Source organism: Trichogramma pretiosum, unplaced genomic scaffold (genome assembly GCF_000599845.2).
Source record: "Trichogramma pretiosum strain Unisexual culture from Peru unplaced genomic scaffold, Tpre_2.0 scaffold66, whole genome shotgun sequence".
NCBI lineage: Eukaryota > Metazoa > Arthropoda > Insecta > Hymenoptera > Trichogrammatidae > Trichogramma > Trichogramma pretiosum.
Genome location: NW_019640802.1, coordinates 461,639 through 485,110, shown reverse-complemented (window position 1 = coordinate 485,110; position 23,472 = coordinate 461,639). Strand labels below are relative to the sequence as shown.

At 44.0% G+C, this 23,472-nt stretch overlaps 2 protein-coding genes and 1 pseudogene across 2 annotated transcripts; 2 read left to right on the top strand and 1 right to left on the bottom strand.

Annotated features, from left to right (window-relative positions):
• Positions 1-1,591: 1,591 nt before the first annotated feature.
• On the top strand, positions 1,592-3,861 carry LOC106657232. The gene is made up of 2 exons (XM_014378624.2): positions 1,592-1,764; positions 1,841-3,861. Exon 2 carries the CDS (start codon positions 1,871-1,873, stop codon positions 3,383-3,385), a length of 1,515 nt encoding a protein of 504 aa, XP_014234110.1. The 5' UTR covers positions 1,592-1,764; positions 1,841-1,870; the 3' UTR covers positions 3,386-3,861.
• A 2,574-nt stretch (positions 3,862-6,435) lies between these two features.
• LOC111693763 lies at positions 6,436-6,548 on the top strand (annotated as a pseudogene).
• A 2,104-nt stretch (positions 6,549-8,652) lies between these two features.
• LOC106657204 (ankyrin-1-like) lies at positions 8,653-10,353 on the bottom strand. Its single transcript, XM_014378584.2, has one exon. The coding sequence runs from the start codon at positions 10,351-10,353 to the stop codon at positions 8,653-8,655; it is 1,701 nt and encodes a 566-aa protein (XP_014234070.2).
• Between the last annotated feature and the right edge of the window lie 13,119 nt (positions 10,354-23,472).

Below are 23,472 nucleotides of genomic sequence, written 5' to 3'. Positions count from 1 at the left end.
TTTCCCGCGCGCGCGCGCGCCGCAAACAAATTCAGACACATTTTCACGGGCGACGACAAAGAGTATATAGTAGAGCCTCGCTTAGCCAGGAACAGGGGTAGGGGAGGGAGATATAATTACTTTCACCGTAATAATAGCCGCGAAAATAGACGCTCGCGCGCGTGGCACGAAATAGTCCAGGAGAGGAAAAAAAAACAGAAAAAATTAGTGAACGAGATCATTAGCTTCTCGTGCGCGGGGAGGGTTAGATAACGCGAACGCGTGCATAAATACATGACACTGAGTCTCCTGCTGCTACTGCTGCGGCTGCATAAGAATTATATTCGCGACGTGTCAATTTCGAGGTCGAGATCAGAGCCTGTACGCGTGCTGTGCTGTACACTGCACTCGCGGGACAGCCGGGTATTTAATATGTAACACAGCGCGTCGTTATATCTGTGCGCTTGGCGAGTGTCGATTATGCGCCCGGCAGTAGTAACCGCAGCGGCTACTTCCTAACTTTCTTTCCGAGGAAGGAACTTATATAGGCGCTCGCGTCGATATATATCTCGTAATTATATTCGCGCAACGCGAACGGCGCAACTTACTTACCTTTTTTTTCTCCCAAATCCGCGCAGTGGCGAGGGGATTATAAATCTATCCGGAAGTAGAGAGTATGTATAGCATGTAGAGATAACGATCCATCTCCCCCTCGCATGAGCACGAGGAGATATCTCTGAATGTCTTACTTTTTTTTTTTTTACTTATTTTCAGACGATCAGGAGGCGAACGATCGTTTGTATACTTCCTAGCACCGAAAACTTTTAACTTTTAGGAGGCAAGCGATAAGCATCCGATGCTTTTTGCGAGAGAGAGTAAGGCAACAGGTCAAACGGTCGCGATGCGGTGAGGAAAATTTCCGAAAGAAAAAGGAGAAGCAGATCTCGATCGTCCGAGCTCCACAGGTAACTCGCATCCACTTCCAGCCTAAAGTACATTTATCGTGGATAATTTGATTGTTTTTTGCCAATATGCATCGAGCAACAATCGACTTGACATCAAGTTTAAGGTATAAACAACTGCAGCAGCAGCAGCAGCAGTACAAAGCCAGTTTCTACGTAGGCCTGTGTGTAAAAGCCCAACGTAACCGTTCTACGTCGAGAGAGCTATATACGAAATCTTAATTAAAATAGTTTCGAGATAAAGCGAGCTAGCGAGCGAAGCTTTGCAGCTCCACGTTTACGAACTAGTATATAGGTTTCGTTATTCGTTTGCTGCTGCGTTGTGTTGCTGTTGCTGCCGCTGCTGCCTGAAATGCAGCCGCATAAAGACGTTTCGTTCTCTCTCTCTCTTTCGAGAGTCCGAACGTAGAAAGGCCCACGTCCGGAAAGTTTTTAATGAAGCGTACACTCGTCACGCAGCTGTAGGATCTCATCTCGTATATGTACATATGATACAATAGGCTAGTAAACGTGCGTACACAAGCATGTGCTACCGAGCATGTGTTGTAAGTTACAGGCGCGTTGACAGCGTCGACTGACAGTTTTTGTATAATTACTAGGTATCGTTAAATACGAATGTTTGTTTATCAACAAACGCTCCGTCGGCGAGAGAAGCCGACGCGAGTGTAACAGCCGCGAACTTGGGCAAAACGATCGCTCGTACTGACAGTTCGTGGCTGCGAGGCCATTGCGAAGGAGACGTTCGAATACGGAAAAAATTTCATTTTGACTCTGGGTTATCAACCTTTTTTTTTATTCTTTTTTTTTTTTTTTAATTGACAAGGTAAGTAAGAGCTAGTCAAAAGTTCTCTCGAGTGAAATAAAGCTGATTGTAACAACTGATTATTTGCTTTCTTCAGTAACGAACTCGTTTGTACGCGCGAGGAAAAATGGCCACGATGGGAAGCGACCTGCTCACGGCGATTCTGCAGAAGACCGACAACGCCGCCTCGTACGAGTACAATCTTTGGACCGATTCCCAGCGGAAAGTTACGCCGACGAAGACGATGATATGGCCGCTCAGGTCGGGGTCGGTGGCGACGACGGCGACGATGACGACCACGAGCTCGGAAGAGGATCGCGCCCACTTCGAGCAGATTTTGCAGCGCTTGGTGCTCCAGAAGGAGATGCAGCAAAGGTTGCAGAGGAACGAGGAATTTTGGCGATTGTTCCCGCATCTGCGAAAACCGAGCCAATTCAGTGCCGAGAAGGCGGCTCATGCGAAATCGATCGTCGCCGAGGAAAATCGTCGAAATTACTCTTATCCGAACGTGCAGCAGCAGCAGCAGCATCCACCGCAGCAGCAGCGGCTTCAAAATGATCGCGAGAAGGACAAGAAAGACGATCTCGACGACAGCGAGCAACAACGCAGACGATTCTGGTCGATGCTCACCAGCAAGCTGCCCGACGATGGAAAGATCAAGCGCGAGTCCCAGCTGCAGCATCACTTGTCCGCGCCAGCCGCCGAGGTCGAGCAGCAGCAGCAACAGATCGAGGCTCAGGCAGGGGAGCCACCGGCGTTTACGGCGAAGATACCCGATTGGGCGCGCAAGAGGCTGCCCAAGACCAAGTACGCCTGTCGCGTGTGCAAGAAGGAGTTCTTCAAGCCGCACAGCGTCGAGTGCCACATGATTCTCGTCCACGACGCCTCGAGCGGCGAGCTTACCTCGAACGACGAGTCGAGCTTCCGATCGAGCGCCGAGCGCGCGATCAAGCTGTCCTCGGTGAGCAGCTATCCGTACCTCGACGATGCGGTTGATGGTGACTACTATAACGACGACGAAAACGACGACGTCTTCAATCCGACCTTCTTCAGCAGCAGCAGCGACGTGGAACTAGCACCACCTGAGTTCGACGAACGTTGCCAGCGCATCGTCGCCGATGAGATGCTGCAGCGCCAGCAGCAATCGACCGAGTCCGTCACCGCCGCCGCCGACGCGGAGAGAAGCTGCCACCTGTGCAAGTACTGCAAGCTGCCGTTCTTCTACTTCAACAATTACGTGGCGCATCTGCGCGCCGCGCACTGCTTCGAGAGCGAGCTGGGGGCCAGGGACACGAGCACCCCCATGGTACCCGCGGGCAACGCCGGCGAGGAGGACAGCTTCCAGCTGCCGCAGCCCGGTACGCAGCTGCTGCTCGCCAGCAGCTACAAGTACGAGGACGAACGCAAGACGCCGGCGACCCCGCCACCGGTGGTCGCGCCGTCGAGGCTCGAGGTCACCTCGGATCAGAACGATTGCGACGAAGAGGATTCCGATGCATTGGAACAGCCGCCGCAGATGCCCGAGAAGGAGCAGGAACAACGTATCATGCTCCAATGCGTGCTCTGCAATACGATGTTCTTCTCCATGTACCAGCTCAACCGTCACGTCATGCAGTACCACAGCTGCAAGGCTGCGCTCTGAGAACGACATGCTTGTATATACGCGTCGATCGATCCTCGCGATTATTTTTCTTTTTCATTTTCTTTCGTCTCGAGAGAGAGGCTACGTTTCACAAAAGCTACGCGGCCTATTTCCACCCCCGCGTGTGTACGCGTTTTTTCCATTCTAGCCCTGTGTGTGTCTTAATAATTTACATAATTTTACAAATATGTATAACGTTTAAAATTTAAGATATGTGTAACTTGACGATAGCCGTTTTCACGGTGTGTAACGTTTGTATTTCCGTATTTTAACGTGCGTCAATGTTTTCAGAAGATTCTGATTTTTTTGTACTTTTTTTGGCGCGTCGATGATCTATTCATATGTGTAAGAAATATATCAAATTGTAAACTCGGCTCAGCTCGCGCGGGCTTGTAGTAGATAAGACAAAAAAAAACATAATAATTTTTTAATCTAGGGATGAATAAAAAATATGTTTTCCTCCTCGCACATATTAATTAATTGTCTGTATATTACAAGCGGGCCCCTTCCTATAAAGAAGCTCGAGTGTATAAAATTTTTTTAATACGGCAACAGCGACACAGCGAGTGTGTAAGCTAGATATAAGTTGGATCGAGCGAGTGCAAGACAGTCACACGTATAACGCATACAGTAGCAGCGGAAGCAGAAGCAGCCACCCACCCACGCAGCTCTCGCTCTGCAGTACTGGTGCACTCGTTGGGTTTCAATAATTTTGCGAGTGAAAAAGAGAGAATGAGAGAGAGAGAGAGAGAGAGAGAGAGAGAGAGGAAAAAGAGGTGTGTATATCAAGCGAAAGAATACGCTGCTATGAACATGCCATGCGTTAAATTTAATTACCGAGATAGAGAGAGAGAGAGAAAGGGTGGGGGACTGTAGTAGTATAGACTTTAGAAGGGTTTCTCTTGCATGTGTGAATCAAAAGTCTCTCCCTCTCTCTCTCAGCGCGATTATATATTATTTGTGTGCCGAGCTATTTTCTGCGATCGAAATGAAATTTATTTCGATTCTATATACCCAAGCAGGCCGGACCCGTAGCACAAGGAAGGACGAAGGCGAAAACTTTACGACGCTGTGAATAAAAAGTGTCATCGCTGTGTAGCTACACTAGCTCGAGGTCCGAAAAAAGTTACCTCGTCTCGACTTATTAGGTGAACTATACTATTGCGCTTCGTAAAATCGGCCACAAAGTTAGCACAGCACTATAATAATAATACAACGCGACGAGCGAGCACCGAGCGTATAACAGATATATCCCGCCGCTATATTTTACATCGTGTACCCAGCGGTGTAACGAAGAAAAACACACACACGCAACACGCACACTTGCTATCACTTGTGCATCATGGCGATAACTAATATCACTAAAATGTCCACACGCACACGCACACCTAATGGACGAGTTGGCCGCGTGATTAACGCCCCGACGCGCTCACCGCTCAAATTATATATTACGCTGGCGCTAGCGGGGGTAGCTAAATAAATTAATAATTGCCTTTTCTCTTATGTGTGGTGCATATAAGCGGGGCGAGCATCGCCGCGAGCGGCCCCGTAGGTATAGTAGTATAATATAAATCTTGGCCCTACGCGCGCACCTATTTATGCATGCGCGTTCGGAAATTGCGAGAGAGAGAGAGAGCCAATGCGTAAACGCGATTTGGGTATAGACGTGTACTTTTTTTTCTCGAACGTTCACCCGGACATTATACGATACGCTCTAACGCTGGGTTAAAAAGTGTCGAACGCGGCGAAAAAAAAATAGAATCCGACGATCGTCGTTTGTAACGTGCTCGCGGGCCAAACAATGATGCGTTTCACGCGTGAAACAAATAAAATGCGCGCCCGATATAATACACACGCGCCTTCGCTATGGCGCGCGAGACACGGCCCGTGACGAGCAAACAAAACGAAAAAATGAAAAAAAAAGAAAAAAAATTGCCTGCGCGCGTAAAAAATATTACACAGATCCTTGGTGGGTATATTTGCATGAAAAAAAGGCCACTGACGCGCCTGGGCATCTATACTATAATGTCGCTCATGCATCCCATACTATGCGCGCCAAACACGGCGTTGTATTTACGTACAAACGTGTATATTACGTGTGTGCACTCGAGCTCTCTCGAACTTTTTTTTTCACTTTTTTTCCTCCGCCAGGTAAAATCGCCTTAATTAATTTTAATCGAGCGCTTATTATCTCTGTATTACCAGCTACGTATGCACGAGGAGGACGTCACGGAGCTGTAATTACGACAGCTCGCCAAAATTGATAATGTAATGTTACATACAACGTCAAGATAGAGACAGTTCTTGAATCAAAGCCAGTGCAACGTTACGCTGCGTGTAAATATCGTATATCCCACCAAAAGTTGAAATCGACGTAATTTATCTCGACTTTATAGTTTGGCTTCTAAAATATGGTAAAATGGTTTTTTTATCTTCTTGTCGGAATTAGTGATTGTTTAACTGAGCCACCAATTTTTTAAACAGATATATTTTTAAAAATGATTGATCAGATTCAAATTTTGTATCAGTACTAATGATAGCTGTATAGATTTATCTTGGGGATGCTCGAAAATTTGAATGCATTCAATGAGAGAAATCAAAAATGTTGAACCAATTATAATGCATTTAATTTTGAAGACGTGGATTATAGTTGGACGAGTGAATGGCTATTTTGGAAAGTATACTATGAAAAACAATTAAAAATACATTGGTATCCACACTATACAATTCTTTAGAGAATGATGCATCTTGTTTTTAATGACCGATCAGCATATGACAAGGAAAAAAATAATTAATGTATATCTAAAAGTGATCATTTACTGATCGGAAGTAGTCAATCACTGGTACAAGTACGCTATTTTAAATTTGAAAGATGCACATGGCTTTCTAATTTGATTTGAGTAACTTCATTTAAAATGAATCGTGAGGTAAGACTCAACGTATAGCAGTCTTTCATGTCTGTCTGAAGTACAGCTGCGAAACAAGTGGCGACCAGTTTCGAATTCAACCGCTAGATGTCATAATCAAATCCGAACACGAAAAATTAAATGACCGCTTGAATTTCAAACTGATTTTTAGAACTCGGTAGAGTGCCTGGGGCTTGCTCCGGCTCTACCATGGGTCTTGTCTGCATTGCATTACCGCAGATATAGGCCTGATAATCTAATTAACATTAAATAACGTACATATAACTGTCTACGACGATGTCAAAGTTGTAACGAAGGATGTTTTGTTACAAGTAATGGTAAGAGCCAGAAAGTGCCGGGCCTAGCTAATAGTGCATCAGAATTGATGGTGTAATCTAACGATTCGTTATTATAAAGACAGAAACTAATACGTTTGGAGTTTTTATCACAGAAACCAGCATGTTAAAATCTGTTTTTAATAATTGTTTTCATAAAGAAATTTTCCACTTGTAAAAAAATTTTTTGTAAGTATTTGTAAATAAATGAATGAAAAATTCTTTTACGTAAGCATTTTTTTTGCAAACATTTTTACACCAGTGAAGAAAACCCAAGTTCACTCTTTATTATGAGTACTTAATGTTTCAACGTGGACATTGTTCGAACAAATTAAAAAAAAATTATTTTCAAGAAGTCCTGATCATAAAAAGCCTTTAAATTTATCCTTTTTTTGAATATTACATGTTATAGATAATAACTGTTTGATAAGTTTAGTCTGAATAAAATGCAGTGGTAATGAATGTACAAGATTCAGATTTATTACTTCAAATTATTATGTGCTTATTGAATATAAAAAATTTTACATATTTTCATTACATGTATTTTGCTTGTATATTTTGATTTTGATAATTTATTTTGGTTATGAATTAATTCATTTGAATCACAGTATAAAAAATATACATATTTACATTACATTATTTATAGTCACATTAAAATTTTCACAGCTATTATGAGATCTAGGTCATTTTTAAATTTATTTTAACATCATTGATTATATGCGGCGATTAAAAATGAGCTATTTTTAATTCTGCATTCTTAAAAACACTTGCATGTATGTATCATTTGCATCCTTGCAATAATAGGCTAAAGATATTCGCCACAAATCTTCATTTTTCAGTTCATCGATAATTTTTTCACAGCACTCGATTGGTAATCGATGTCGTATAAGTTGAAAATAAAATGTCTGGGCCCAGCTGCAGAAGAATGCTCTTGATAGCTTTTCGCACAGATGTTTAACACAATCATCAAGGTGTCTTTCTGGAATTTTCCTCCAAGCAGCTGAGCGCCAAAAATGAAAGTAATCTAAGTGTGAAAGTTTTTTTGCGGCCTTTTTTGGTTGTAACTGGATGAGCTGGTAAAGCGAAAGATCCAATTTTATATTTATCTTTTTCGCTTTCCTCACAAACTCCTCGTTGTCATACCAAAGCTGATACGCATTTGCTTCTCGAGCCTCCTCGATCAAACTGTTTTCAACAAAAATGGTCATGATTGTCAGGACATCTTGTTCCTTGAGTTCATAACCTTCTTTTGCGAGAGTCTCCATCATAATCATGAGTTTAGTAGACAGTAGCAATCTTGAGCAAATAACTTTCCTAAATGGAAAGTATGGCATGCATGACATGAACGTTTTGGCAAAACATTTCAAAGCGGGAAAAACGAAGCTAGATAGATTGGTGCCACGATCCAAAAGAGTTTCAAACGCACGCCGCGAAAGCCGAGCTACGGCCCATTCAAGCGGTGTTTGGCCGTCGTTGTCTCGGATATCAACTTGTATTCTAAGTTGTTGTTCGTCTACGGCAATCTTAAAGAATTCGTCAACGAAGCCATCATCATTTTCTCTCCTGCCAATGACGTGCAGAGCTGTGGATCCATTCACATCTGCTAAAGTCGGGTCGGCACCTCTTTCCAGAAGAATTTTTATAAGCTCTAATTTACAACCATCAAAAAGAGCCATGTGTAGCGGTGTCCGGAGCGAATTGTCCTGTGCATTGACCTGCACTTGCTTCTCGTTTTCATCGCAGATTTCGAAAAATCTCTCAACGAAAACATGGAGTTCATATTTACGAGATATTAAGTGTAAAGCTGTCTCACCGTCCCCATTGGCGAAGTTTGGATCCACACCTCTTCTCAGCAGCAATTCGGCCATCCTCCTGTCATTGCGAATTAAAGCATAATGCAGTGGCGTCCATTTTAATCTATACTGAGAATCGACCTGCGCTGGCAAATTCTTTTCGTCGCAGATCTTGAAGAATAGCTTCGCCAATGCACGACTGTCACTTCGCATGCATATTATCAGGAGAGGGGTTAATCCATCCTCATCGGCAATGTTCGGACAACACCATTTTTAAATAGCAATTTCAGAATCTTCTTGGTGCCGGTTTCTGAAAATCGCAATGCAAAGTGCAGTGGTGTAGCGCCCCACGAGGTCTGGGCGTTGACACGCACCCGTCGTTTTTTTTTAACACAGGCCTCAAAGAACATCTCCGCCAAGTCATCATTGTCGTCAGGTCTCTTACAAATCCAGTGCAGAGGAGTTAACCCGTCTTCATCGGCCGAATTCGGATCAGCGTCTCTTTTTAACAATATCTCGGCCATTTCTTTATCGCTGTTATACAATACGTAATGTAGTGGTGTCCGTTGAATGTCATCTTTGGGATCTATTCGCACCTGCCGATTTTGTTCATCGCAGATTTTGAAGAAAGTCTCGGCTAAATCCTTGATATCATCTCGCATACAAATAATGTGCAGAGGAGTCACGGCATCAGCATCGGATAAGTTCGGATCTGCACCTCTTCTCAACAGCGTTTTTACAATTTTTTTTTTACAGCCATCCATTAAAGAATAGTGTAGAGGTGTACGACCCCAATTGTCTTGAACGTTAACTAATATCTTCCTATTTTCTTCGTCGCAAATCTTAAAGAACGTCTCGACTAACTCGTCGATTGCATCTCTCATACAAAGAATGTGCACAGGAGTCATGGCATCAGCACCGGCCAAGTTCGGATCCGCGCCTCTTCTCAACAGCGTTTTTACAATTGTTTTTTTACAGCCGTCTACTAGAGAATAGTGTAGAGGTGTACGACCCAAATGGTCTTGAACGTTGACTAATATCTTCCTATTTTCTTCATCACAAATCTTAAAGAACGTCTCGACTAACTCGTCGATTGCATCTCTCATACAAAGAATGTGCAGTGGTGTCGATCCATCCTTTTCCATTACATTTGGATTAGCGCCATTTCTTACCATCAATTGCATGGTAGATTTCTTCGAACCATGTGATACCAAGTAATGGAGGGGACTTCGTTTCAAATAGTCTTGGGCGTCGACTTGCACCGATCTTTGAGTTTCATGTACTTCAAAAAATATTTTTGCAAAAATATAACCTTCATCGTGGCCGAATACATCACAAACTATGTGTAAGGGAGTCAAATCTTTTTCGCACGCGTAATTTGGATCGGCGCCTTTTCTCAGCAGTAATTCGACCACATGCTTATGCTTTTGTTCTAAAGCTATAAGCAATGGAGATTTACCTTTCAGACTCTTAAGGTAATTGGTACTTCCAAACAGAAATTTGGAATCATCTTGTTTCGGCACGATGTCGTCGGGATCTTGTCCGAGCTCAAGAAATTTCTTGACAATGTTGTAACAGCCGCAGAGGCAGGCTATGTGGAAAAGTTTCACTCCATACGGGTCGGTGTAGTTCACATCGACCCGGTCGTATATTTTAAAAAGCTCGTGTATCACGTTGTATTTCCAATTATACCATAACTCAGCTGCATGATGCAAAGGAGTGGTTTGATTAAACAGTGGCCTGCCTTTTTCATCGACTTCGGGCTGGTGTTTATAACTGCAGCGAACGAAAAATTTGATTATACTTTCTCCTATAAAATATATTGAACTTTGAGTTGCTTCGAAGAGTATGCGCTGGATTGTATTAATATCAAAAATATCTAGCAGGTCTGAATATTTCACTTGAAAGCTCTCCTCTCTGACCAGCAAATACATTTTGTTCATGAAATGAAGACGCTCTTCCCTTCTTTCCCAATTTATTGTTCTTAGCAATATATCCAGATTATTAAGATCATTTTTGTTTTTATAAGATACAATTGATTCTTCTTCTGACATGATTTTACACGCACTCACAGCACAAAGTCGCTTGATTTTATCAATATATTTCTTTTTTTTCTAGACCACCACTTGCCACAGTTGAACTGATTAATAAAATAAGAGCAATGAAGAATATAAGAATCTGATACAGTATTAAAAGGTAAATAATTCCAGATCGAAACTCTCGATTTTGTGCTATTGTAGATGTAATACAACGTACAATAAATATCCTCGTATGAATACGAGTGGCCCAATCTCGCTTTGCTTATATAATACTCTTGTTTATACAGTTTAAACCAAGACAAATACACAGTGACGAGCAAAAATTCCGGCGTTTCGGCCCAAGTGTCCAAGCGCGGCGACCGCACGGCACTTTAAGGCGAAATTGCTTGATTTCTATCTTGCTGTAAAGCCCCCCAAACGCACTTAAAAAAAATATGTGACATATGATTTCGATTTGAAATTTCCTCAGCTTTCCAATGGTGAAGTCAGATTTTTAAAAATTTTCCATTTTCCACGGAAAATTTTCAAAAATAAACTTTCAACATTAAATATCTCAAAAAAGGCATTTTTAAGATTTTTTAAAGTAGTCTCAATCGAAAGCTGAGGAAATTTCCCACCGAAATACATATTTTCCAGAGAGTACATTTTATTTTTACTAGCTGAAATACAGCGTTGAACATGTAAAAGCGTGAGATTTTGCGCCGCGCTTGGGCCGAAAAGTCGCGTTTTTACACGTTCATCGCTGTATTTCAGCTAGTAAAAATAAAATGTACTCTCTGGAAAATATGTATTTCGGTGGGAAATTTCCTCAGCTTTCGATTGAGACTACTTTAAAAAATCTTAAAAATCCTTTTTTGAGATATTTAATGTTAAAAGTTTATTTTTAAAATTTTCCGTGGAAAATTTAAAATTTTTAAGTTTTACTTTACTAGTAAAATAAGTCTATATTTTAAGGACATCTTTTATTGTTAACAATATGTACTCCAAAAACTGCTAGAATATATTTAAGGTACATTTGGATTACATATTTAGAAGAATACATATTTACAATACATCAGATAGTCATAATTTTCAAAAAAAGCAAAAGGACATGAAGCAAATTAATTTTTTCATCAACGAAAATATTTTAAATGCAAGTTGTGAAACGTTTATTGACATGAATATTAACTAAAATTTTTAACGCGTCCTTCGTTTCTCAATTGGAATTTAACCTTGCCCCAGTGTTATCTCGATAAGGTGCCATAGTAAAGAACATACAATTTAAGAAGGTTTACTACATTTTATTGGTACAAGTTATTTATTGGATTTATTTAAGGGATATAAAAACTCTAAAAAATTTAATAAAAAATGGTATAAACAATGACTAAAAATATGTTTTCTTCATCCCATGCTCGAAAGTACGTACTTTCACCTTCGAATTCGGGGACGAAAGTAATACTTTTGCTCCCCGACAATATCGCGCGAAAGTTATTATCTCCATGACTACGGCAACCTACATTTAAATTATCGTTTGGTTTCGACTATGCAATAGATGAATTATATTGATTTAGTTTATGATGTACATATGCCAGATTGAATAAATATTAAAAGACTAACAATTCTATGAAGTATCAAAATTGAACAGCCATAATTTGACGTACACATTTCATTACATTCAATTCCAATCCGGAATTTAAATCGTTAAATATGGTAGTTGTAATAAAAAATGAGATGTAAGAGAACAAAGACAGTCAAAATATGTTAATTTTTATAATATATTTTGAAAAATTCTTTCAACTTTAAACGTTATTCTAGGTCACTCAAGTTTCTACTCTTCTACCTCAGATTGAATGAATTACTTAATTGAAATTTTCAAAATTTTACAAAATAAATGTTTAATTGAACACAACTTCAAATCGGAACAAGAAGAAAACATATGGTACTAATTCATGCTTATACTTTACGGGATCGTTTGTATTTTATTAACGCCATAGTTATCAATGATTTACAATTATTTATTAATAATATTAGTTATGTACTAATAAACATTATTATTGATGATATTTGTTGCCATGTAAGCGTAAATTCATGGATACAATTTTTTTAATAAAATATTTCTTAACTATGTTAAGCAAACGTACTTTCGAGCGGGGATAAAGAAAAATCGTATACGCGACTCGGGACAAAAGTTAAACGCCGGGGTCAAAAGACGGGACGGAAGTTCGACGTTCGTCCCTTGTCACGTAATATACTATTATCGACATCACTCATTATGGATTGCCACCGCTAAGCAAACATGATATAAATCTTCATTTGGCAGCATCTCGATGACCATGTCACAGCATAGAATTGGCAATCGATTGTGTATCAGTTCCATGAAAGAACCCAGTGCCCAACTCAAAAAAAATCTTCTCCATACTTTCTCGAATATATGCACAAGACAAGCCTCTTCGAACTTAGCGAGGAGCCGACACAATTTGTTCGAGCATGCAAACTCCAAGTACTTCGAATATGTGACTACTTTACCACCTGTTTGGAGTCGTAACTGCATAAGGTCGTAGAGAGACAGGTCCGGCATCATTATTATATTTTTAGCTTCTCTTTTGAACTCTACATCATCAAAGCGACCCTTGGAAAGATCCGACGAAATCTTAAACAATCCGTACTTGGAGAATACTTTCATGATCTTCAGGGCGTCGCTTCGATCCAGTTCGCATCCTCTTTTCTCAAGACGTTCAACGATGGCCAGAATATTACACGCTCGTCTTAATTTCGTTCTAAGCAATAAATCGCCTTCCATAAGTCTTAATTCCTCACCTAAGTAACTCTCATCGGGAAAGACAAAGTTGGAAAGATCAGCGCCATGATCCAAGAGCACATCGACAGTACTCAGCGATAATTTCGCCACAGCCCACTGCAGGGGTGTTCGACCCAACTTGTCTCGAGTATCGACCTGCACCAGCTGATGTTTTTCCTCGCTGATCTTGAATAAAATTTTCACCAAGTCATCGCCGTGATAATGATTCTGAACAATAATGTGCAAGGGTGTCGATCCTTCAGCATTGCTTAAGTTCGGATTAGCGCCTCTTCTTAGCAGCAATTCGGCCACCTTCTCGGCGTACTTACGCAAAGATGTGTATGCCAAGTGCAAAGGCGTGTTACCTAGCTTATCCTGGGCATCGATCTGCACCAATAGTTGTTTTTCGTCGCAGGTCTCGAATAATATTTTTACCGAGACAACTTCGAAGCCTCTCTCACAAGTATAATGCAGAGGAGTCAATCCATCCTTGTTGGCCAAGTTCGGATTGGCGCCATTTCTCAGCAAAAATTCTATTTTCTTCTTGATGCCGAATTGCAAAGCAAAATACAATGGTGTATTACCCAACTCGTCTTGGGCATCGATCTGCAATGGCTGAGCTTTGTCGTTGCTACACTTGAGAAACATCTCCGCCAAGTCATAGTTGTCGTCGATTCCTCTGCATATAATGTGCAGAGCAGTCGATCCATCTGCATCGGCTAGATTCAGACCAGCGCCATATCTCAGCAGCAATTCAATCCTCATCTTCATATCGCTGAACGGCGATTTCAATGCCATGTGCAATGGTGCGTTACCCGACTTGTCACGAGCATTGACCCGCAACAACTGATGTTTTCCGACGCAGACCTCGAATAACATCTTCATCAAGTCATAGCCGTAGTGGTTCTTGCAAGTAATATGCAAAGCTGTCTCACCCATATTGTTGGCCAAATTTGGATCTGCTCCTCTTCTCAGCAGAAATTCGGCCATGCTCTTGCAGCTGCGACTCAGAGCCAGGTGCAGCGCCGTATTACAGTTTGTTCCCATGGGGAGATTTGGATCCAGCCCCGATTCAACAAATTTCACGATGGCGTCGTCGCAGCCATAAATGCAGGCCACTTGGAAATGAGTGAGGCCAGACTCGTCAGTGTAATTCACGTCAAACCTGTCGTATATCTCGAAGAGGTTTGCATGGAAAAAGCCGTTACGTTGCACTGCTTGATGTATTAGTGTGGTGCGACGTGGCGATGGATTACTGTCTTCATCGACTGTGGGCTCGTACTTGTAGCCGCTACGAACCACGGAGTTAATAAATGAATATCCACGGCGGCAATTTATAGAGTCCGAGAGGAGACGATCGATTTCTTCTTTACAAAAAATTTCGCGGAGATTTGGAGGTTTACCCTCCCACTCTTTAATCATTGTATTGAATTGATCGAGAAGATCATTTCGCTGTTGTTCGTTCTCCCAATTGACCTCTCGTAGCGTATTATTGAATGAAGTTAAACAATCTTGATTGTATCGAGACATATTTTAACACACGCACAATTGAACGAAATATAAAATAGTAATATTTTCACTTGTCGCACGAATGTCACTTGCTGCAATAATTGAAATTTATTTTTGATGCTCACGTTGCGGTGTCGTAACCTGTACTCACTACTGTACACTGCGCGTGGACTAATTTTGTCCATTTGACACGAATTCGGTCGGTATGGGACTTGTATAAGCATACAACGTTCCGTAATTCAGTGGACAAAATTAGTCCGCGGACAGTGTACATTCACTAAGATTTTCATTAGAAAGTAAAATACACATGGCTGAAGCTATAAGAAATACATGTAGCTATGTGTACAATCGAAGACGTGAAAGTCAGTAACGATTGAAGAGCGTAAATCAAGCGTAATAGGGACCAGGCACGGGTGTGACATACGCGGCAACAGTACCAATAGTGCACGACCGAGCATGTGTGTCGCCGCTACTTCACTGAACTTACGCTTTTTAAATCAGTGACTCTGTATAGGCTTATAGTTGAGCGTAAACGTACAAAACGCGAGAAAGACAGAAATAAACGTGACATTTTATGTAGCTACATATTATATTATATAGCTACATATCGACACTTCCAAGAATGGCACGTTTCAATTCTCTAATACTGCATCATAATTGATGGTGTAATCCAACGCTTCGTTAGAAGAAACTAACTCGTTTTGAGTATTTATAAAGAAGTTTTTCATTTGTAAATAAATGAATAAAAAATCCTTTTTTGTAAGCATTGTTTTGCAAACCCTTTAACGTCAGTACATGAAACCCACATTCAGTCCACATATGATAATTACTTTATATTTCAACTTAAAAATCGTTCAAACACATGAAACAAATTTGCATAAAGAAGGATTGATCATAAAATTGCGACAACAGATCTTTTTATCTGTGAATAATTGTTACCACGACATAATCGTTTTTTTCACTCAATTTGCTACGATGGCAGTGTTAGGGCGATAGATTTGCTTCGAACTGCAACGCAAGAGATATAATATCATTTCAATTTTAATCATTTAAAAAGCAGCATATCATCCTCTACGCAGCGCCGAAAGCATTAGAATAATCCAGAAACTTTGCCGCTGCTGCTCCTGCTGCTCTGACGTGGCGCGCGCGCAAAACTTGGCATTGTGCGCCGCGCGGCCGCGGAGACTACTGTATACGCTATATAACTGCCGGAAAATTTTAATAATAAGAAACTTGGTCGCTTCAAATTGTTGAAGAGGGACGTCTCCTACGTAGCCTCGCGCTCACGCAGTATACGCGCGCGCGCGCGTGCGCCGCGTAAAAAAGCATCATAAATAACGCAAAAATAAAACTTGGCGCTTCGGGGGCGAGCTTTTCTTTTCTCTCTCCCTCTCTCTCTCTATCTTTTTTTTCTCATTGGCCAAGATCCAAGGATCCTCGTGGCGATCGATACTTTCGCTCTCTGGCTCTGTGTGTTGCTTCCTCTCTCTCTTTGGCGGTGCGGTGCTGGCTAGCCCGAGCAGCATCAGCGCGCGAACAATGCCGGCACGCGTTGCATTAATTTATCCATACATATAGATAGGCACCCCCGGCTCGAGCGCAGCAGTAGTATAGTAGTATTCCAACGCGATGAAAGAGATTTTCACTGGCGATAATTATCTGCGCGTATACGCGACAACGACGAGTTATCATTGGCTTCCGAGAGATTTACGATCTACAATGTAGATACACTCCATACTATTCGCGTGTTTGTAAATCACGTTGCAACTTTCTCGTCAAGGCACTTTTATAATCGAAAAAAATTGCAAGCTCTTATTTGTACTCGATTAAATGCGCCGCGCGGAGGCTGGGATGAAAAGTATACCGTAAGCGATACGCTCGTGTTACAGAGCGTCTCGCGACGACAACGACTCGCGTCGGAAAAGTTTTGTGCTATTGTGCTGCTACCGCTGCAGCGTTACATGCAAAGTCTCGCGCGCACGGATGATGATGATGATACTTTTGCAGTGGCGCATATAAATAGCGCAAAACTCGGAGGGGTTGGCTGCTGCGCCTTTTCGTGTGCTCGCCCCGCAGTACACAGAGAGACAGAGAGAAAGAGAGAGAGACTCGGCACGAATAACAATGTTATTTTGCAGCAAAAGGCTCGATTGCTCGAGCGCGCGCACGCGACTAAAAAGAAGAAGAAGAGGAGGAGGAGGCGGAGGGCACAAAGGCCAAAGTTCCGATCTAATTGGACTCTGCGTTTTCCTACGTGAGCTTCTTTCTCTCCTTTGACCCCTGCAACGATGATGATGATGATGATGATGATGATGGCGACGCTGATGATGATGATTTCGAGTGCAACTTTTAGCACTTAATCGAATTGTCAACTTTTTGCTTTGCCGTTCTGTGTTTCTCAAAAGACCCGTCGTTCTCATCCACCCTCCTTCTCTTATACATAATTCCAGTATACGTTCCACGTGCGCCACGAGCGTACATATAGAAATCAAAGAAAAGGATAACTCCTTTATTTTCTAAATAAAACTCTTAACCCTCTCTATTATTCCCTTTTGCTCTCTCTCTCTCTCTCTCGCTCGGCGAATAAAGTGAATCAAGGACCAGCGCAAGTACGCGCCCGCGTGCGAGATTAAAAAGAAAGAGAGACTTTTTCTCTATGTTTATACGCTGCGAGCGAATCGGTGTATAGCCGCGAGTGAGAGTTCCTTTACAAAGTGCTGCTCGCGCGCGCGCGAAGACCATTTGTCAAAACAGGAGCAAAAAAAAAAGACGAAGGAGGAGAGAATAAAGAAGCGCGGGTGGATATCTGGATGGATATATTCGCTCTCGCGTGTACCTGAACACGAGCAGACCGCGGCTCACACAGCTCACCGAGTGAAAGTGGCAATGTGTGACAGCGGAGCGTCGTCGTCGTCGTCGTCGTCATCTCTTTTGTCTCACTGAAAATCCTTATACCCTTTCTTTCTTTCTTCCCTTACTTTTTCTTTTTTTTTTTATTCCACTCCTCTGTTCTAGCTCGCTCGTGTGGCTTCTCGGGCGAATATAAGGGATAGATGTTGCGAGAGCTCTTGCTCCGACTCTTATTCGACAAAAAACTGCTGAGAAGTGCAGAAGGCATGAAAAAACGGAAGAGAGAAAGAGAGAAAAGGAGAGGAGCTATACTATATGTATATACATTTATCTCAAAGATTATATGGCGCTGCTGCCAGTGAAGCAAAGTATAGAAGCGACACGGTATACCGTACGCGCGCGGCCGAGAGCTGGTGAGCTAGCGCGGGTATAAAGTCAATGCAAACCACGTGGTACACACATCGAGCAAAGCCGAGATCTAGAAGGGAATGTCAGAAATCACACCGCCGGCAGAGCGAGTGCCACAGCAGCGGCATACTGCAGAGAGAAAATCCCTCGAAGGCGTGTGGGCACCCTCGTATAAATGACCCACGGCTCGGTAGCGCAGCGGCAGCAGAGCACAGCTCTCTTTTTTTTCGCGCGCCGCCGCCGTACCTCTGTATTCATATATACAAGGGTGTACTTGCCACGGGGTGTGGTGCTTGCACCTATAGCATAATATACGCTCGCGAGGCAGTCGGAGCGGGCGGTTGGTACATAATAAGCCGTGTCAGAGAGGGCACAGAAAAGAGAGAGAGAGAAATATCGTGTGCACTGGTCAGGGCTGGAGTCCACTAACCCAGATCTAAGCCACACACGTATATAAGACGCGCACTGATACACTCGCTCTATACACGTACGTGTGTGTGTGTGTGTGTGTGTGTGTGTGTGTGTGTGTGTGTGTGTGTGTGTGTGTGTGTGTGTGCAGTTCGCTCTAGGGTATCTCTCTTCTCACCCTCTCTATATATACCTATCTTTAACTTTTTATCTGTCGCCCATACTCGACGCTGCGAGGTGGATTCCTTTCGGGGGCGCAAAGACACACGAAGCGAAATTACGTCGTCGTCTTTGTCGTCGTCATAGCGTTACATTGAAAAGAAAGCTCGATCGTAACAAGGATTTGTCGGAGACCCATATAATATGACAGCTGCCTGCACGGGGGGTGGGGAAGGGCCTCCAGGACACTGCGCACCGTCGAATCGCTCTTTAAAATTATCAAAAACACCTGTTGCTCTCGGTGGGCGATCGCTACGAGCTGCTGCTGTTATAGCTCAGCTACGCGCGCATTATTATCGCACAGTCGCATGGTCGATTATGTGCCTCGCTCGTATAGGCGCGGATCGAAGATTCCTAAGTAAAAGCTCGTCGCTTGTGCAAGCTCGATCGTGTCAAAAGTATAAATATAGAGTTTAAATTTCTTCGAAGGATTGCGTCGTGCGTCGTCAATCAATGTAACGAACTCGCGCAAGTTTATCATGTATAAAATAGCGATACACACTCGTCTGGATAACGGTGAAAAATTGACGGAGCGCTTGAAAAGCTTTTAACGTTATAGATTCGCATTGTTTGGGCAGAAAGCTCAGCGCGATTAATTTAACCATGTTTACAAACCACTGGCCGTCTATTATGGTATAGTTTAGTTATAATAGAGAGGCAAAAAATGAAAAAAAAATAGATAAACCAGAGAAGCTCCACAAAGAATTTTAATGTGCAAAGCGAAAGAGACGGAAAGAGAGAGAGAGAGAGAGAGAGAGAAATAAGAGGGCGAGCTTCTCGCGTACAAACATCGTTCTGCGCGAAGCTTTCTCTCTCTCTGGCAGCGGCAGCAGAAGCAGCAGCAGCGAGCGGATAAATGCGCGCGCAGCCGATCAGTCGCGCCGCCTCTGTGTGCTTCTCTGTCTTTCTCTCTTGCACATAGGGGGGTAGCTGCTGCGCTCGGGGGATGAGCAGAGCAGCGTTTGCAGTGTGCAGTGCAGTGCAGCTCTCTCGATACACAAGTGCGAGAGTGACTCTGTGTGCGCCTGTATTTGTGTGTACGTGAGCATATAGATATCAGTAGTCTCTCTCTCTCTTTCTCTCTCTGGCTGAAACCGTAGCGCGCGCAACGCAACGAGCGCGACGGCGACGGCGGTGGTGTTGTCGACCTCTCCACGGCGCTCGCTCGCAAGCTCGGCTCCTCTTGCGAACGACGAGCGAACGAACGAACGGTCCGAGCGCGCCGCGCCGAACCGAAGAAGCGCGAACCGTGCGAGCGCCAGTGACCGCGCGTCTACCGCGATTGTCGGATTGCGCGCGCGCCTATTGCCAAGGCTGAACCCCGCGTCGCGCTGCCTGTCTGCCTGCATACGTACCCCTCGTTTGTAATAAATATCAGTTAGTTTACCATAGGGCCCCCGAAAAAATTAATTTATCGATCTTCGAAGTGAATCGATCGTCGAGGGTGCTTTTAGATTTTTTTCTTTTTAGTGAAAACGATCAGTGCGCGCGCGACTTTTCTATATAAATATATTATAATGTAAAGTAGTGCCTCGGCTGAGATCTGTTGAGAGATCGATCGATTGGATAATGCTGCCAAGGGAGAAGAGGAGGTAATGTTCTGTGTTTTTTATTTTAGAGAGGGAGAACGAGAGAAAGAGAGAGAAAAGCTTACGCGACACGACGAAACAAAACCGTGTCAATAGCTTTAAGAGAGAGAGCGAGCATATACCAATATGAAGCTTCTCCTCGCGCAAACAGCTCTCGAACGTGCACTCGTACACACGCTCTTACACACACGACGACTACTCACATACACACACACACACACGTAGATTATTTGATCTCGATAGCTTCCGACCGATTTCTATATTATAACGAGCGCGACGACGACGACGATCGGCTCTCTCTCTCTCTCTCTCTCGTCCGCAGAACAGCTTTATATAGCGTATACGACGATAGATAAAATAAATCGATGTGCACAACTGCTACTGCTGCTGCTGCTGCTGCTGCTGCTGCTGGCAATCAACGAGTGCAAAAATCATCGCAAGCTCTCGCAAGCTTGCAGTAGCCGGAAATTGCCAACATTCATGGACGTGACAGGAGCTGCAATTAATGGCAAGCGCGCGCGCGTGTGTGTGTATGTGCGGTGCAGCGCGCGCTACATACTCGTCGAGTCGCGATTTTCCAACTTGTAACTCGAATCTAACCCACGCACACGTACGAATATACATACGTATGCCGTGGAGCTCTAGCTGTATAATATTGTTATAATTATGGGGAACGCGGGGAACAGGACTCTAGTTGCCGCTGCGTCCGACGTGACATAATTGTTATTTTGCCCCGCTGCTGCTGTTGCTACTCAACGCTTCGCTCTCGCCCCCCGTACATATATTACAAGGTACTTTAAAGCTTCGAATCGTCGATGACGATTTACATGTACATATGTACGCGCGATCACCGCGCGGCAGGGGTCGAAGATACGACACTCGGTGGTATTCATTCGAGAGGACGAGACGTATACTCGTCGTTTTATATACTTGTCGCCCTGCAGCTCCGATATACGACGACGACGATGCTCCAGTAACCCCGAAACGGCAAAAATACATCTGTGCGCTCGCGGCTATCGTCAAAAAATAAACCGCAGTCGAGCGAGAGAGAGAGAGAGAGCTGCGAGCTGTGCACAATCGATACTCATCGCGCTCATTTAGCTCTCTATCTAGCTCGATTAAAAGACACACACACATTTTGTACCTTGTATCCCGGACGGATATCGTTGTAACTTTGACCGTCTGTCTGTGTGTGTGTCGCGGTGAGCTTGGATCGCGGCGGAGAACAAAATTGAATTGCCCCTGGACAAGAGAGACAGAGAGAGAAAGAGAGATCATACGATTTGTACCGAGCGCGCGCGCGCGAGCGGCGTTTCAATTAAATTCCGTATAACCGTATACGTATGGCGTATGGTGGTAAAAAGCATAGAACACCGAGCAGCTCACCACTGTCCGCGCAGCACCGCTGCTGATCCTCCACCGCCGCCGCCACCGAGCTGCTGCTGCTGCTGCTGCTGTATCGCTTAGTGCGGTCTATGTAACATCGGTGCGGCGCGCAAGAAGTTGCAGCGCCCGGCACCAAAGGACGGGCTAGCTACAGCGTTGATATATATTAAATAAAAGATAAAAAAAAGACACGTCCAATGTGTGCGGCGCCCTTTTGCTTCGCCGCGTATCGTATACGCGTAAAGGGCGCATGGCGCGCGTGACTTTGACTAAAACTCCACGCACACGCATACACACCGATGCTCGCACGACGGAATAAAAAAAACGAAGCATCACGCGTTCGGTGTAGGATGTCGCCCTTTTTATATATACGAATCATTGAATGCGCGCTACTACTAGGCTCATGCTGCACATCGTCGTCGTCGCAAGGGGATTCCCTCCCTCGCACTCGCTCGCTCACTCACTCGAAGCGAGCGCGACGCGCGTATTTAATCCAATTTCGTAACTGCTATATATATCTGTATAAAAAAAAAAGTTCAGTTCTCGTACTACTGTGCTCTCGACGTCTTGGTATTAAAAAGACACACGTAGCACACACACGTACACACATACAGACTGGAGTTTGTACGGGTCATGCGCTCGCCTGTATATAGGTGTGAGCATTTTCTGCCTATCTCTCTCTCTTTACCTTTTCTCGATAATACGGGCCGGGGGAAAAAAATTGAATTTCTAATAAAATCGAATCCTCGTCGCTCGCAGGCCGTACGCGAAATTGAAGTGTGTGCGCTGCTGCTGCATCGGAGTAAATGAGCGAGCGCCGCAGTAGCGTGCGTGACTCTCCCGCGCGTATTATACGTGTGTGCGTACGCGTAGTACGTATACCCTTTTGTGTGCGCCGCACGAGAGATAGATAGATAGAAAAAAACACACACTCACAGTGTGTGTATATGTATGAAATTTGAGGAAAAGTCACGAACGACTCGTTGATGGTGGTGGTGTAGTCGCGCGGTAGTGGTGTGGTGTATATATATAAAGTGGCGGCAGTGGCAGTGGCGACGGTTGCAGAGAACTGAGCAACGCCGCGCGCGCCCGGTATATAGAATCTCAAATTGGATTCTCCTCGGCGTTGAATATTGATGACGAAGCTTAATTTGCTCTTGCAACCCTCCCTAACCCCTTCCTCCTCCCTCTGCCCTTTTCTTCGGCTCACGCTCCACAATGCTCAGCTTTCTCTCTTTTATATGCATGCATACAACCACGTGTGCGCTATGTCAACCGCGTATATTATAAATCACAATGAATTTTTTTTGTGCGTTGCAGCAGCAGTGGATCATCGACGACATCCTTGGTGGCTCCTCGTCGGGCCTGCAGCGGATCCTCCTAAATCCTCTCGAGGCATGAACAACAGCAGCAGCAGCAGCAGCAACAGTAGCCGAGCGATGCAAAGCGCTGGTGGTGCTGGAATTCGGTCTAGCACGGTGCAGCCCGAATGCAGCAACGGCCGCGACTCGTTGCTCGCGATTCACGAAGGCTGGACGGCAGCAGGCGGTCGTCTTCCGTGGTGATGGACTTCTGGCGTGGTGGTGCTGCTGGTGGCGCTGCAGGAGTCGTCCGTGCGGGAGTTATTATGCAGGCTGCCCATCTGAGCCGCTCACGAGCTCGCTGCTGGAGCCGCTGCTTCTTGTGCCTAGTGGGAGGAAGAGCCGAAGGAGCGATCCGAAGTAGTAGCCGCGGTAGTAGTGGTGATAACTATCGCCGTGATAACGACAGTTATAATAATGCGACGCGAGTCGATGATGATGTTGTTGTTGTGCGCGACCGCGAGTGTGCCGCAGTGATGATGCCAGTGCAGTGCAACGAGTGCATGTA